Source organism: Hyposmocoma kahamanoa, unplaced genomic scaffold (assembly GCF_003589595.1).
Source record: "Hyposmocoma kahamanoa isolate Upper Pololo Valley unplaced genomic scaffold, ASM358959v1 155, whole genome shotgun sequence".
NCBI classification, from domain to species: Eukaryota; Metazoa; Arthropoda; class Insecta; order Lepidoptera; family Cosmopterigidae; genus Hyposmocoma; species Hyposmocoma kahamanoa.
Window position 1 is genome coordinate 57,334 of NW_020653554.1, and position 17,222 is coordinate 74,555.

General features: G+C 35.0%; 1 protein-coding gene across 1 annotated transcript in view; it reads left to right on the forward strand.

Annotated features, from left to right (window-relative positions):
- Positions 1–16,233, forward strand: part of LOC113240562 — a 42,999-nt gene extending 26,766 nt beyond the window's left edge. The window contains exons 8-13 of the mRNA XM_026477896.1: positions 638–769; positions 2,324–2,398; positions 7,071–7,217; positions 8,729–8,854; positions 13,812–13,903; positions 15,985–16,233. Of these exons, the coding sequence (XP_026333681.1) occupies positions 638–769; positions 2,324–2,398; positions 7,071–7,217; positions 8,729–8,854; positions 13,812–13,903; positions 15,985–16,174 (762 nt within the window). The 3' untranslated portion in view covers positions 16,175–16,233. The remainder of the gene's footprint in view (positions 1–637; positions 770–2,323; positions 2,399–7,070; positions 7,218–8,728; positions 8,855–13,811; positions 13,904–15,984) is intronic.
- The last annotated feature ends 989 nt before the right edge of the window (positions 16,234–17,222 follow it).

The following is a 17,222-nucleotide window of genomic DNA, read 5'->3' on the forward strand; positions in this document are numbered from 1 at the left end:
GACCTCACGAATTTTTCTATGAGCTTGCGTCATATCTTTGTATTTGGTTTTTTCGACGTTACTTACGCAACCAGGTTAAGTTTCATTAGTAAAAATGTTACGAAATTTCTCGTTCTTGACAAGATAATTTCAATAATTACTAATTTAGTATATATCGTGAAAACACGACTTATACAACAATATTCTTTTTTTATTTAATAAAAAAAATCTAATAAACTTCAAATAAACGTTTATAATGATAAATCAGGGCTTTTTATTGTTTTATGCTATCTGTACATGTCATACTGGCTCCATCAGTGTCACAAGCCAAAAATTATCTTTTTTGTTTTTTCTGTGGGCGCGTGCTGAATTTTACCTGCTTTTCTGTAAAATATGGACATTATACTCGGTTTGAAACTAGGTAATGTCACTTTTGACGTCTTATCGGTAAGTTCGAAACACGTAACGGGTACAAATTAACTTGCAACCTTTGCAATTTTTGAGTTGAGTCAGTCATGACATGAAGCCGAGGTCCGATATGTTTATACTTAATATAAAAGATTCCCCTAGGTTAAATCGGTGCATTTTCTCCTACCTAAGTGTAATATTCCTAAAGTAACTGTAACTGAATAAATAAATATTAATATACCAATTTTAGATAGATAAAAAATTCAAACGTGATAGACTGTTAGCAGAGAAGAAACGTATAGCTCGACAAGCCATTGCTGAAGAACTTCAGGCCATGAAAATAGCTAAAGAGAATAAAAAAATGGAATATTTGAAAGCCGGTGTGAGTAGCTTTTATATTCATTACTTCTACCTAGTTTTACATTTGTTTACCGACTTTAAAAAAAGGAGGAGGTTCTCAATTCGACTGTGGGCTTTTTTGTCTGTAAGTACGCGATAACTCCGTAATTTGTGAACCGATTTTAATGATTCTTTTTTGTTGGAAAGAGGATACCTCATTAGTGGTCCCATTTAAATTTCAATATCGTCCCTGGCCAGCAGATTAAGCTCCGCTGCATGCGCAGTCCGCAGAATACGTGAGCTTACCGATGTTAGTACTGCTAGACTCTGCTAGACGGGATTCTCATGTGGGGTAGAGCGGCAGATATTCAAACCATATTTGTATTGCAAAAACAAGCGATTCGTTCTGTGTATCGTCTAGGCTCTCGGGTTTCTCTCAGAGAAAAGTTTAAGGAGACTGGTATCATGACTGTGGCATCACAGTACATTTACTCAAATATTTTATATGCCCGTAAAAATATACATAATTTCAATAAGAAAGAAGATATCCATAATATTAACCTTAGAGCTAAGTCCAAACTCATGGTACCACGATTTCGGTTAACCAAGGTAAACAATTCTTTTATGGGGAACTGTATACGTTTTTACAATAAGATTCCGGAGCATATATTAAGTTTATCATTTCCTAAGTTTAAAAACTACATTAAAAATATTTTGATCGAAAAATCATATTACAAAGTTGAAGACTACGTGTTAGATAAAGATGTATGTAAAGACGATATGGCTCCAGAATCCACACAAATTTGATTCAAAGTGCATATAATATATATTCCATAGCATATAAGTTTTTTGAAAAGAGCAATCCCTAGAGTTTCTTGCTCGTTCTTCTCAGGGAGGTCAGCAGTAGCTTAAATGTGACGTTTTCAAGTGTAAATTTATTTTACCTATGGAATAAATAATCTTTGACTTTGAATAAAATATTCCACTGCTAAGGGTGGCAAAGTAGGGGATGCATGATTTTGAGGTCGGTTTTTTAGTACTCTCTGTACTGAGATTATAAAAACATATATATGTATAATGCATGAGTTATAGTTGCGTGTACTTTATTATTGTAATGTAAATAATCATCAGTTTATAAATCTTATGAACATATGTATATTTAGTAAGACCTTTTATAACATAACGTATGGTTTAACGAAAAAATGAATATGAGCAATCAGTGATGAATGATTTTGAAAAATTTTGTTGATCGAGCAGACACAAAGAATTCCTTCGACCCGATTAGACCTACAACTTTACTGTTGAACCAGTACTGTTGCCTCAACGTGACTACATTTATCTTTTAGACCATGGGAGAGGCAAGAATGAATAATGTTTATCATACAATTGTTCCTTTTAATGATTGCATTTAAATCGACACAATACATGTCGAATAAAATTGAATACTATTTTGTGGGACCTTTGTGGATCCCACAACATCCATAGAAAATTTCGATACCTACTCAACCAAAATACAGTTTTCTTTCTTTCAAAATATACAAGACTAAATTGTGACGGACCTTGTGTAATTTTAGTAACGTAGAGTTGTATTTGACAGAACCTGGAAGAGATGGACAGATTAAATGAGGAGCCAGAACCCACTGAAGAAGATGTGGACATTGTAGTTCCTGAGGTAAGTGTGTGCATACTAGAATTTCTCACTTTTAAAAGAAGATTCGTATTCAGAAATATCTCTATAATATAATATGTATTGGTTGATGGTATGAAATCCGTTCAATAGACGGTTCAGAAAAATATCGAGGATGTAACCAGCAATAGAGACGAAATGTCATTTAATTTGTTTGAAAACTATTCTGCCATATCATTACTGTGACAACTGTGCTCCGATTGGATAGCCCGAGTTCGAAACAATTGACGGGTGTCGTCAATGGGTGTCGTCAATTGTTTCACTTCAAATCGACCAGTTAACTTGAGCTTTGCTATAATGGACGAAAATTGAAAAATTACATATTTAATATTTAATTACCGATGAAATTTATTCCATTTGTTTTGTAGTTAGATATTTTGCTGTTTTTCCCTACACCACCGAATGAAACAGTACGCCATTGTTAGAGATATTATCTTTATTACAATAAATACAGAACATTTTTGGAATATATGGAGACGTACACACAGGTCAGTTGTTGGCGCTGTACTATTTCAGTGCAAACGAGAGTTGATATTTATAAGTGATGTATCACTGATGAGTTACCAGGAATATATACCTCTTATTTCGTCTCTATGTCTGGTCTGAAGATATACTGATGTGAAAATATAACCCTAAAAATGTAGAGACCAAAATTAGAACTAAGAAAAGCAATGACTTTCGTGACGACTAAGGCTACGGAGATGTAGGATACGTGAGAACACGAGTCAAATATTCTTTAATTCTATCTAGAACAATGTACAGTGATAAACTGATGACAAAGTACAGAGTGCAACAGGCGACTTTAATGACATATTTATTTTATTTAAAGTCAAAGTTTAAGTAATCTGAAACAACCCATATATATCCTTCTGCTAAGCTGAGATATCCTTGAAGAAAATGGTACAAGGTCATGTTCCATCAGGTCTTCTGGCGATACATCTTCTTCTTTTCGAATTGATGGCATGAAAGCTAATTCTGGACGACATAGATCGTGCGGTGTGTACCTTAATCTGGAACAGAGCCACAGTTATACGTAGCTGTTTTCGCCAACGTAACTTCACTTTGACAAGTTGTCGCGGCATCTGCACACGTAATCAATTGAGATACTTCCTAGTAATCTACGGGAGCTTCCGATTCGATGGGAAACTTTAGATTTATTTCAGATGACGTTACCTTTCACTTTTACAGCAAGCAATAAAAAATTAAATTGCGTAATATTGTTTGGTGCAGACCAATTCCGGGACTCGAGCACTTTCTGATCGGAAACTTCTATTATTATTCTTATTGATTAAATTTGTATTGAATTGATATTCAATTATTTGTTTGTGAAATTACTCCACTAGTTTGTTATAATTATTAATACAAAGATCGAACACTCAGAAAAATTCCTTCGATCCGGTCGGATTCGAACCGAATTCTTCTTGCATACCGTGCCAGACGCTATACCAACTAAGCCACGGAACGAACCAACGGACCTCACGAATTTTTCTATGTGCTTGCGTCGTGTCTTTGTACTTGGTTTTTCAACGACTTTTTAGTCGTAGCGCCATCTATGAGAAATCTATGACAGATTTATCACCCAGTTAGTACCTTTACAGCTACCAGTCCTGGCGAGAGATGTCGCTATTCACTGTATTAATTAAATTTTTATTGAATTGATATTCAATTATTTTTTGTGAAATTACTCCACTAGTTTGTTATAATTATTAATACAAAGATAGAACACTCAGAAAAAATTCCTTCGATCCGGTCGGATTCGAACCGACGTCTTCTTGCATACCGTGCCAGACGCTATATTATTCTTATTGGTTTTCCCCTTATGGCAATCCCGCTCGTACTAGTCGACGGGACCTCTTAATAAGTGGAACCGACATCGAGGAGAACCTGTTTGAACCAGTATTGTTATGCTAACAAAAATTAAAAACTTCTCAACTTCTGGGTCCTTCTGGTGCAAAGGTACCACGGGTTCTCACGGGTGCGCGGATGGTGAAAAAAGCCGTTTAAAACTAAAAAAAGATCTGCCAAACACAAAGAAATTCGTAAGATCTCTTGAATCAGTGTATAGCTTAGGTGATAAAGAGCGGTGATTCCGACATGGCGACAGACACTAGGGCTCTATTCCCATTCTCCGTCTGTCATCCATCCGAAACAATTACTGTCAAATAAGTTAATACTCGACCAAATTTAAAAACGCATGACGCGAATGAAGGGGTGCGTTAACTTAATTCACCTGAATTAATTCACCTAGGTGCCTTAAGTACACTTTTAGTAAACCTAAATCACCTGGGTGCATTAGGTAAACATAAAAGGAAACTGTATTCACCACGATAATTAAGGACGCCAGGATTCAACTCGTTACACGGTACAGATACGGTGATGAAAAACTACGTGATGAAATCTGCACGTTGAAGAAGTTCACAATGAAGTCCCCAACCTGCATAGGACTAGCATGGCGTAAATCCTCGCATGAGAAGAGACTCTACTCAGTAGTGGGCCGCACAAGTAGGTTACAGTATGATTAGTGTTCTGAGTAATGCACCCAGGTGATTTAAGTTTACTAAAAGTGTACTTACAGCAACTAGGTGAACTAATTCGGGTGATTAAGTTAACGCACCCGAAAAGCTTCATACTTAACAGTCTTTTGTTTTGGTCGAGTATCACTTATTTGATATTGGACGGAGAACGGATGAAGACCCTTGCTGTGGGCCTTAGAAGGGCAGTCCCATATCTTTCAAAGTTTTGTTTATAGTGCCCCTCTCTATCAACCCCTTGGTTATGCGGGAAGGGCACTATGACCAGTGCGAGAGAACCCGCACAGGGACCTTTTAAGTCTGGTCCTTACCCCAGATCAGCCCGTTTGCACGGACTTCATCCGGTTCTCTGTAAGGCTCCACGTATATCTTCTCTGACCAGCAGATTAAGCTCCGCTGCATACGCAGGCCGCAGTTAACGATGTTAGTACTGCTAGACTAGTTTACTTTAGTTACTTACATAGTATAATGTCCTACGGGATTCTCATGTGGGATAAAGCGCCAGATATTCAAACCATATTTGTATTGCAAAAACGAGCGATTCGTTCTGTGTACTGTCTAGGCTCTTGGGTTTAGCTCAGAGAAAAGTTTAAGGAGACAGGTATCATGACTGTAGCATCACAGTACATTCGTTCAAATATTTTATGTGCCCGTAAAAATATACAAAATTTCCATAAGAAAGAAGATATCCATAATATTAACCTTATTATTAGCTAAGTCCAAACTCATGGTACCACGATTTCGTTTAACCAAGGTAAACGACTCTTTTATGGGGAACTGTATACGTTTTTACAATAAGATTCCGGAGCATATATTAAGATTATCATTTCCTAAGTTTAAAAACTACTTTAAAAATATTTTGATTGAAAAGTCATATTACAAAATAGGACTACATGTTAGATAAAGATGTATGGAAAGACGTCACGGCTCCAGAATCCACACAAATTTGATTCAAAGTATATTCCATAGCATTTAAGTTTATTTGAAAAGAGCAATCCCTAGAGTTTCTTGCTCGTTCTTCTCAGGGAAGTCAGCGTAGTGAACTAGCGGTAGCTTAATGTAATGTAAAGTAAATGTGACGTTTTCAAGTGTAAATTTATTTTACCTATGGAATAAATGATCTTTAACTTTGACTAGTGCCTTAGATGAGCCTCCCCGGGTGCACGTCCACAGGTCCGTCCCTATTTTCCATAAAGGTACAGGAGCTGGAGGCCTTAAAAGAAAAATAAATAATTATTTACACACAAAATATAATAAAAGTGTTTGTAAAGTATAATAAAGCTAACTCCTTGCTAATGCGCTTTCTATTTCTGAATGCCATGTAAATAAAATAGCAAGTTATGTTTTGTTTAACAATAAGTATTTATATTCTTTCTGCTGAAGCAAAGTCATTACAACTCGTATTTGGAATGTATTCATTTACTAGCGCATATCGCATAGGCCGTAAATATACCTTTTATAATTAATAATAGTAAATAAATGATAGACAGTCTGTTGTAAAATAAATATCACTTATTTGATATCGGACGGAGAACGAATGTAGAGCCCTGGTTCGATTCCTGTCAGATCGAACGATTTTTGTGTTCGATTTTTGTATCAATAATAATAACAAATAATTGAAAATGAAACCATTTTTTGGGTGTAAATCTGGTTCGCTAATTGATATTGTATGTCATCTCAGTAAGTCGTGACGATGGGACTTGTCAAGAGCTTGAAAGGTCTCGGTAGGTTTCACATATATACGCGTTCATAGAGAGATACGGCAAGAAAGTCGTTACAAAACAAAAAAGATCTGCAAGAAGCACACGGAATAATTCATGAGATCCGTTGGCTCGTTCCGTGGCTTAGTTGGCATAGCGTCTGGTACTGCTAGGAGACGTTGGTTCGAATCCAGCCGAATCGAAGTGAATTTTTTCTAAGTGTTTCATAATTATAACAAACTAATGTAGTTATTTCACAAAAAATAATTGAATATTATGGTGAAACACCCTGACGTTCAGTTAAACTTAATTGTAAATGTGCACGATCAAGGTTTGAAAAAGCAGTTTCATTTCCAATGTGTCAAAATTGCGAAATCTAAGAACTTATATATTATACTGCAATAGTCTTGAAATGGTTTTTCGTAGGAGCTGTCAGACCCGGAAGATGAAGAAAGCGAAGTGGAGGAAAACGAGGACGAATACTTCCCACCAGCAGGTCTCGTTGTGCCTGGGTTCTATGCTCCACCGAATGACGTTGCCAAGGCCAACGGCTTGGCTGTTCTTTTTCCTAGGGTATTTTCATTTATTATTTAAAAAATATTACAAACGTAAAGATTGTCGTTCATTTATTACGTCAGCACTTTTTATTTCTTGTCCAATCGGACCAGCCTCAATTCAACCTCTAAAGAACGAACTATGGTGACTTATGTGGTCGAGTGACTATGAGGTCCCGGGTTCAATCCCCGGCCGGTTAATGTAGAAAAACTAACTTTCTATATTGTCTCGGGTGTTGTTTGTGGTACAGTCGTTGTTTCTGATTTAAAAGGGTTGCGTTTAATTCGATGTAACAACAAGTGACATTATTACTACTCAAAATAATGCTCGAGAGACAATTAATTTATGATATATAGACATGTAACCATTGATATATCAAAACATTTCAATCTAATGTACGAATGATAGTATATTCTATATTTCATCGTGTACCTAATAAAGCAAAAAACAGTAAAGTATTTTTTAATTTAGTGTCTTTGTTATGTTTATTAAATAATCTTTCAATCTATTTTATGTTTGTTTTGTTAGTGCTTGTGTTTTGCAATTATTTATTTGTGTCTAACGTCTGAATGTTTTGATGATGTTTTTAATTTTTTTTTGCTTTGTTTCTTTTTTTTATATAGTATCCTAGATTCAAATTTAGGTGCCTCGCGACGACGAGCGCAGTGAAGAGGAGATTATAAATTTCGAGAACGAACGTGCTGCAGCAGCGCCGGTGAAGCGTTAGAACCCTTAATAAGGAAAAAAGTTCACGGAATGACATCTATTTGCCAAGTTTTATTGAAATTGGATACCGGAAAGTGCGCTAAAACTTTAATTCTGCATAAATTGGAGCAGTTTTTGAGATCATTAACAAATTCAGTTGCATACAATTTCTTTTCACACTAGCTATTCAAAGTTAATGTTTCACTTTTTAAAAGGTATACCAAATTAATAACTTTTCTCACATTTTATGATATTTCTCGTTAAAATATAATTGCAATACCTGGAAAAGCTATTCAGGATACCCGAAAAATTAAAATAACAACCATCTGGAGCTAACCCTGGCAATAATAGCATAAAACCCAACAAAAAGTAAAGTTTTTCCATCCATCCAATATCTCGAAAACCAAAAGACTTATTAAGGTTAAATTATTTTCTATGATAGGTATAGAGCTCACCTATCCACAGAGTCGCTCTGACGTGAAATTTATGGGATACCCTGTATACATAAATAACATATATTGTTTAAGTTAAAAAGCAATAACTTTTTTTATAAAAAAAAAGTTTGTGGAATTACATATATTTGCCAAGTTTTATCGAAACTGGATTCATCCTCTAGTTTGCCACACTTAGTGGTTGAATATTCAGAAAAAACAGTCGAATTGAGAACCTCTTTCTTTTGAAGTTGGTTAAAAATAATACCAAAATATTTTACAAGTTTAAGTTTGTATAACAAAAATATTAATTGCGTATTAAGATGCCGAGCGATCATAGTAAGGGTATAAAAAGGAAATTAATCGGCGCTTCAATTTAAACATATATTTTAGCATGTAATGGAGAATGTAACGCCTCAACCTGAGTTCCTTCCACCACATGTCCTGGTGATGCTGGATATCAACAAACGACACAAGGTCATCACTGTTATTACTCCGTATAAGTACTCCATCATACATGTAAGTACCGTCAACATTTCAATACTACATTACTTTTGTTGACATAGATCTGTTCAGTACCAGCGTAGACTGGATTCATGCACATATACATAGACAACCACAAATTACACCGAAACTCACGAGAGAAATAAATGCAGGCCATACAAATGTTTCTCCCGGCCCGGGAATCGAACCTGGAACCTCTGCGTGGTAGTCCGGCATGGTAACCGTACGGCCACGGAGGCAAAGTACCTATCTCTCATTGTTTTCTTTCCTGTGTTTAAGATATGCGTGTTATTGGTTGGGCTTTTTCACCTGTATTGGTACGTGTACCTGTGATTTCCCTACGTGTAAAATAATATTATCTTGTTTACATTTCAATAATAATGTTTTAGTTTCGGCTGAATAAAAACTTAATAACTTATTTTTCGTGCTATTTGTGGATAATAGCATTTTCACGTATTAGGTACTTAACACATATTTATATTGCACATATTTATATGCTGTAAATCTTCCAAAAATAAATAAATAAATGGCATATAATTGTCACACGTCATATATCATACTTAACATACATAGTTAACTGTCTCTGTGGCCGAACGGATACCGTCCCGGGTTCGATTCCCGGGCCGGGAGAAGTATTTGTACGGCCTACTTTTATTTATCTCGTGTCTTTGTGTATACTTTGTGGTTGTTTAGGTGTGTGTTCATGGTACCCGTGGTACAGGGTTTCCCTAGTGCGGGGTATGAGTGCGTGCAAAAAAAAACTACCTGTGTCTATTACATCGATACTTCACATGTAAGTTGTAAGTAGTAAGAAGTAAGACAAAATACCATGTTTTGCTTTTTAACTTAAATTTATGTATATATATTAAAGATTATAAGTGCGCATTTCACCTCCATGTCACCTGATGGAAAGTAACGATGAGGTCGACAGTGGAGCATACATTTTTTAGTCATATTAGCAGTTCCATATTTAAAAGTAATTAAAAACATTTTCTTATGTTTAGTTTCATACATGGAACCTATAATACATTAAAAACAAAGAAAAACCTATGACATAAAAAAATTATTACTTAATTTAAAAAGCAATAACTTTGTTTATGAAAAAGAAACTGACCTCAAAATATAATGGAAGTACATCTATTTGCCAAGTTTTATCGAAACCGTATTCGTCCCCTAATTTGCCACCTTTACAGGTGGAATATTTTCTTTAAATTTAAACGGGACTAGTACCAAGGTAACCGCTTTCCAATAAAAAATAATGATCAAAATCAGTTCACAAATGCCGAAAAAAATGCCGGAAAATGCAAAAAAGTTATCGCGTAACATACTTACATACATAAAAAAAGTCGAACTGAGACCCTCCTCTTTTTTCTTAAGTCGGTTAAAAATGGTATTTTGACTTACACAAATTACGCGTATATATGTATATAGGGTGTTGTATGGCCATACGACGTGAAGGGAAAGTACGAATATTTTGTTTCATAGATTATTTTATATTTATTATTTTATTTTATTTTATTTTTTATTCAAAGATTTATAAAAAAAATTAAATAGTATCAAGTGGCGGAACGAACAAGTCGTGCACGTAATGGTAAACTACACGCCTGTCTGTAATAGTTGCAGTGCCACTCAAAGCTTTAAATCGCAAAGATTTGTGAGGCACTGCCACCGTGCCCGTCACCCTGAGACATAAGTTGACAAGTCACATGTGCTTGTAATTTTACCAGCACCCATAATGCTTGCTTCATCTGGAAAACGAATCAAGAAAATGTGAAAAAAGAAACATTATAAAAAACATTTTCGTGATGTCGATCGAAAGGGTTAATTATAAACATTAATTTATTTTAAGTAACATAGTATTCCTTTCGACGACCTTTGAGGTCGAGTATCTTCCACACTAGTTTTCACGGTGTCGCCATCTCTGAGGTCCCGGTTTCGACTTCCGGCCAGGTCGTTGTAGAAGAACTGAATATTCGATATTGTCTCGGGTTCGGGTGTTTGTGGTACCGTCTTTGTTTCCGATTTCCATAGTAAAGGTGCTTACTTTGGGATCAGAGCAATGTATGTGTGGTTGTCTAATCTTTATTTTATTTATCCTTTCTTCAATATTTAAAGTTTTCCTTCGTGTCGCAAAGCCGTGGATATCTGAGTATTGATTAATAAGGACCACGTTTATTGTCGAATAGGAAAGTATACGTAAATATATATATATATATATATATATATATATATATATTATTTTTATTGAAAAATAAAACAAAAAAGTTATTTTGGTGATATCGAAACAATTTGGAAAATAAATTGTGAATTGAAATTTGTTTCGTCAATACATTTACAACAATAATGATTTATTTCTCAAGTAAATCTTACATTAAATAGACCCAGTGTTAAGTATAAGAGCCATTGTGAGTAACGAGTCCGGAGTCCGTCCGCAGTAGAACTCCTTGTGAAAGAGTTCGTCTAGGGAAGTACTGCCATCTTGCCTATTTCTACAGCCAAGCAGTAATGTTCACGTTACTGCGTTACGGTTTTGAAGGGTAAGGGTGCCTGTGACTCTACAGGTACATGGGACTTGTCAACTTATGTCCCAGTGTATAAAGCTCTGATTGGCACAATAACTGCTACGGACAGGCATGTCGTTTACTACCAGGCGCACGACTTGTTCGTTAGTGATGGGCGATAGTTACTAAAAATAATCGAATTATTGATTATAAACTCATTCGAAATAATTTGATTGTTAATATCAACTAGTTACAAAATGTGTAACACGTTTTGATTGTTGATCGAATATCGATTGTGAATCGAAATAGTTACTAATCTACTAGTTACCAATTTTTAGTTGTTGATCAAGTATCGTAATAGTAATAGGATTTATTGTTAATGAATTAGTAACAGGATTGCCTCGTATTAAATTAGGGTGTAGCGCAAAGAATACGTTCGTACGATAGCAGGTTAAAAATGTTTAAAATGGTTAACCTTAACAAAGGTATAGAGACACATTAGATATGATTTTTCTATACAAAATTATCCGTTACAAAATAAACTGTTCTTCACTCCTTAGCCAATTCAAACTTAAAGTGCCGCATAGATATCCCCGTCATAGAATTAAAGCTCTCTTTTCGACGCCAATTCGCAGGACAGTAGCGGGTCGCAACTCGCCATTTCCTCGTCTATGCAGCTTGTATAACCATTTTATCGTTAATATCAATAATTTAGATATATGTATTTCACGACTCTTTGGTTAAATTCCGTCGATCGATTACATCATCGTGACCTAATTTTCTTTAAATTTTCAAAACTTTTTTTTTTCTTTTAATAATATTGTTTACTATTTAAGTAAATACATAGATACGAGTCTAGCCCTTCGCGGACTACTTTTTTGAATTCACTAATTTACTTGCACTTGGTGTTCATCTGTTAAAAATTGTGCAATTAGTATAAACCCTAGAATAGAAACCACTCATAATGTATTTGTTGTAACAATTGTTGATGAACCTTAATAAATAAATAAATAAAAATTAGTACTAAATAATTAATAGGATGTTTTTTGCGTTCCGTATCATAGTACTTATAGAGAATCTTTTTTAGACACCGAAAATGTAATTAGTAATTACTATATTAGTAACTGTATTCGATTATTTTTCGTAAAGACGTCTTAATGGGAAATCGAATATAAGATAGTGCAAAACAAATCTTGATCAAAGTCCGTACATGATGCTGACTATGCATGCTGGGGGAATTACCTTGTTTATAGTCTTGCGTAACAAATAACAAGATAGCTGGATGGATCATATATCATTGTTTCTATTTCGAGTCGCCGTATGTCTGGTTATGAACAGCACCTCACTACATCGTGCCTTTGGTGGGTTAGAATGTGAATAAATTCCGTAAAAACATAACAGAGACGCTAGGATAGTAATCCTTACCATAAGTTAAGAGTTATCGCGTACAGAATTGAATTCAATCGCTCATAACAAATACGTACGTTGTATAATTAAAATCGTTTTTATAGTATAATCTAAATTCTTATTGAAAATTACGCTTTATGTCGTAGGGTTCAAATTTGCGCATTCGAAAAGTGGTAGTTTGTATAGATTATTCTGCAATTGACAACAAATATGGACGTCAAAAGTACAACGATGACCATTCCAAATATTATTTTGCTATTACAATAACAAATTTAGTAGGGGACATGGAAGCCTCAACGTTAAATACAGCGTAGTTGCAGTAAGATTATATGGCGACAAATACGGCAAAGAATAAAAAAAATATTTACAGACAGTGAATTGATCGAATTATGAAATAGTTTTCTACCTACAAACGACGTTAGTCTTATTGATTCTATTTACTAATTATAGTCAAAGATGGGCTTAAGTGCGGTAAAACCCAAACAACTTTTTTTGTTTTAACTGGATCTTTACCCAAATCCATGTGGCAATTTGTGGAAATTTGGTATAATTCCATATTTGTTACAAATTTCGGTGTAAAAATCTTTTTTAGACGAAAAGGAGCCAACTTCACACAATACCCACCTTGTAATCCTGTGGATTTCCTTTACTAAGGATGCACATTACGATTAAATTTTCGAAAATCGGTTGAACGAATTTTTATATCGATTTATTTCATTTTTCGAACCGATTCAATAGAAAAGCAAATCGAATATAGGGTATTAGGTATCCGGTTTTGAAGGGTAAGGGTGCTGGTGAAATTACAGGCACATGGGACTTGTCAACTTATGTCTCAGGGTGACGGCCGCGGTGGCAGTGCCCCATACATCTTTGCGATTTAAAGCCATGTGTGGCACTGCAATTGTTATGGACAGGCGTGTAGTTTACCATTATGCGCGTGACTTGTTCGTCCCGTCATTTGATATTACATAAAAAAAAAAATTATTACAAAAGCGTCCTTTATGTAAAGGTGTATTGTCAAAGTGTGATGGAAGATGTAAAAAATAAAATTTTTTATTTCACAGTTGGGCATTTTCAAAGCTCGTACTCCTTATGATTCCCATCACATTGCGTATAGCGTTAAACAGTTCGATGCGTTAGGCGAAGAGGCTAACCTGTAAGTACCCTTAAATATGATCTATTACAAATAAATTTCCGGTCTTCATACTCTTTACATAGATAAAACATAATTTACGAAATGTTCATTAAAATTACAGTAATTTTAAAAAACTTTTCATGTCTTATGGGCAAGGTATGTCAAGGAGATTATTTAAACCCTTTGTTGTTTTTAATGTATGCTTATGTATTATCCGCTCACGCGATACCGCACCTAGAGATGCCGGTGATGATTTTATACCGATTTATCGGATATCGAAGTTATAACAGGTAAAAGAACTAATATTAATTGCTATTTCGGTAACTACTCTAGCAAACCATTAAGTTTTTAATGCGTGGGTCTGTCATTTAAAAAAAAATAAACAACTTCAAAAATGCGTTACGACAATCGTGTGTGTTATTGTTTGGGCTGGTGATTTCGGTGTTTATTTATTGAAAACATACCATAAGTAGCATTTTTTAAGTTTACCCTGAATATAAATGTTTATAAACTACACTTTAAGGAGTAATTTCATGGTCAACGTTAGAACCACTCGAACGGAATATTATCATATTTGTCCAAGTACACCAAAAATTTGATTAGTGCTTTTTAAGTGCAGGATTTGCGGTGTATTACTGCATTTTATTTGAGATGTTTTTGTTGGTAGTACGGAGAGCATTTATTTAGCAATGCAGACTAATAATTTTTATTTATAAAAACCTATATTTAAAGTGAATGCTTTTCTAATTTGCGAAACCAAATAGCCGCCATTTTGCGGTAGGAGGAGCGCATCGCGCGAGCGGTTAAAAACAACAAAGGATGAAATAACATGCTGGTGAAATTACAGGCAAATGGGACTTTTGAACTTATGTCTCAGGGTTAGGGGCGCAGTGGCAGTGCCCCTCAGATCTTTGTGATTTAAAGCACTTAGTGGTACTGCAACTGTTATGGCGACTCATTTACCACCAGATGCGCATCGTGTTCGTCCCATGACTTGATCTCATTAAAAAAAAAATTATAATAGTATGTATTTGAGCATAGGCTGTATACCCATAAATTCAGGATCAATATCTGGCACTACATATTTTGTGGTTAGGGCCGACTTTTTGCCATCTGTGGTAGAAAACTCCATATTTATTTGTCTGGTAGTTTACCTAAAAGGGAGGCCCGCTGTCCGCTGCAGAGAAAAACAATGTTAACATTGTTTGTTTCACGATTTTGCGTCAGATATTTAGAGCATGTTTGAAACAGTAATAGCCTTGTTGGAAAAATGGTTGTCTCTCATGTAAGACGTCCTGGGTTCGATTCGTATCAAATAATACGCAGTTTAGTTTGCAATTTTTTATCAGTTTTTACGGTTATGGAAAATATAATGATTGTACAATTTGCTGACTAGTGTATATGTCTGTATGTCAGCGATATGTGGTCGCCAACAAACTGTACAGGAACAGGAACCCTAATGCCCTTAGATATGTGCCTATCACCCTAAGTACTCTAAGGTTAGGACCTTAGCCCTATCATATAGTATGATAAATAAATATATAAATAGTACAAGATATCTGCGACGTGAGACTTAATTAAGGCAGCAGACGGATCGAGGGGAAGGACACAAACCTTTATGTCCTTCACCTCGATCAGTACACTTGTACTGGGGGGTTTTTCTCAATCAAATGCCGGTCTAGCAGACTCACAAGACTGATCTACTGACGGCTAAGGGGCCTTGGTCACAGTAAGATGTAGCTGGCAGGAAATAAATTAGACTCGACTGCTGTTGAAAGACTTATTTTCATATATTAATGGCTAATAATATAAATTTCATATATTATTTCAATAAATTAATGGCTGTTTATACAATTTTACATTTACACACACTATTACTAAAATTGTCTCTAAAATCGAAGTGTCTCGTCGATGTAAAGTGCCGTTGAAGCAGCCTGGTCTTGGGTCTTCTTACTGAGTGGAATGCTTAATGATGAAACTTATGTATCGGAGGAGGAAGTTTATAAAAGTCGCAAAGACATATGGACTATAGCATAAACCATTTCTCTAAAAGAGACTCGTGCCCGGATGTTTATGTGGTTAATGATATAATATTGTTACAGGGAAGAACTAAAGCTTTGTTTCATGGTATCTACTGTAAAAGACTTTGGTGTTCTATGCCTAATGGATCTGTCGCCGATTCATGTGAGTCGCGACAACGTGGCGGGCGAAGACGAATGTGCAGCTTTATTTGGCGTTGATTATGCAGACGATTATCCTGAATTCGAGGATTTTGAGGAAAATGAAGAATAAAATACAGGATATGAAGATATATAGAGAAGACGTACGGCCAGACGTACTGCGATGCAATGACAGTTTTTCTATACTTTAGTGGCTGTATTGAGCTATATATATGGTTTTAAAATAAAATGTTATCACATGGTATGACATTATTATCATTTGCAAGGAGCACATGTGCATAACAGTACGACTTAGAAACTTTGATAATGACGTAGACGTATAGGGATCATTGCAGCTTTTGGAAATGTTGCGTTGGAGTTAGAAAGAGTAACCAATTAGGAGGTACTAACAAGAATGAGAAAAAGCAGTTAGCCTTTAAAAATATTTGGCAACCGAAGAGAAAGTATAAGGAGCCATATACGACATAAATTTAAATTCACTATTGCTATTATTATTCAATTTGATTATTTTTATGTCTAAGTATTGTATGTGTCAAATTTAATGTAATTAGTGTCAGATTGTGTTACCTCTACCAATTAGTATTGTGAATTTTTTAATTGTGGTGTTTTATGACGGGCCATGGCAGAATATCAGCGAGGGCTACGTAATTAGTATAGTCCTCAGATGCTGAGTCATGGACCTTTCTGACATGCTTTTTTTTGCTTATGTGTTTTAACTATATATTTTTTTACTTATTTTTTCTCTTTGTTTTCTATTATTTTGTTTTTTTTTCTGTATTTGTAAAGGAATTATTTAATATTCTGTAATTGTTTCTAAGGTATTTTGCATACACGTGTCAAATAAAGCCAATTTTATTTATTTATTTATAACAACTTCATTAATAATCTGACCAAAGTAGAAGCCAAGCGTGAACGAGCACGACCGAGAATAAGTTACTTTGGCCAAATCAAAAGAAAAGTCGGGTCACGTCGTATGAAGAGGTTCGAAAAAAGCTTTGCGGGGAGCAAAATTGGCGTTTTCATACACCGATATAAACATAGCTAATCTAAGAGGGAGAAAAAGATTATAAACCTTGTAGTTTAATAGAAAATTAATAATGGAAACGACACATTTCGAATAATGCAATACACTTAAAAATAACATCTCTAAATTAAACTCT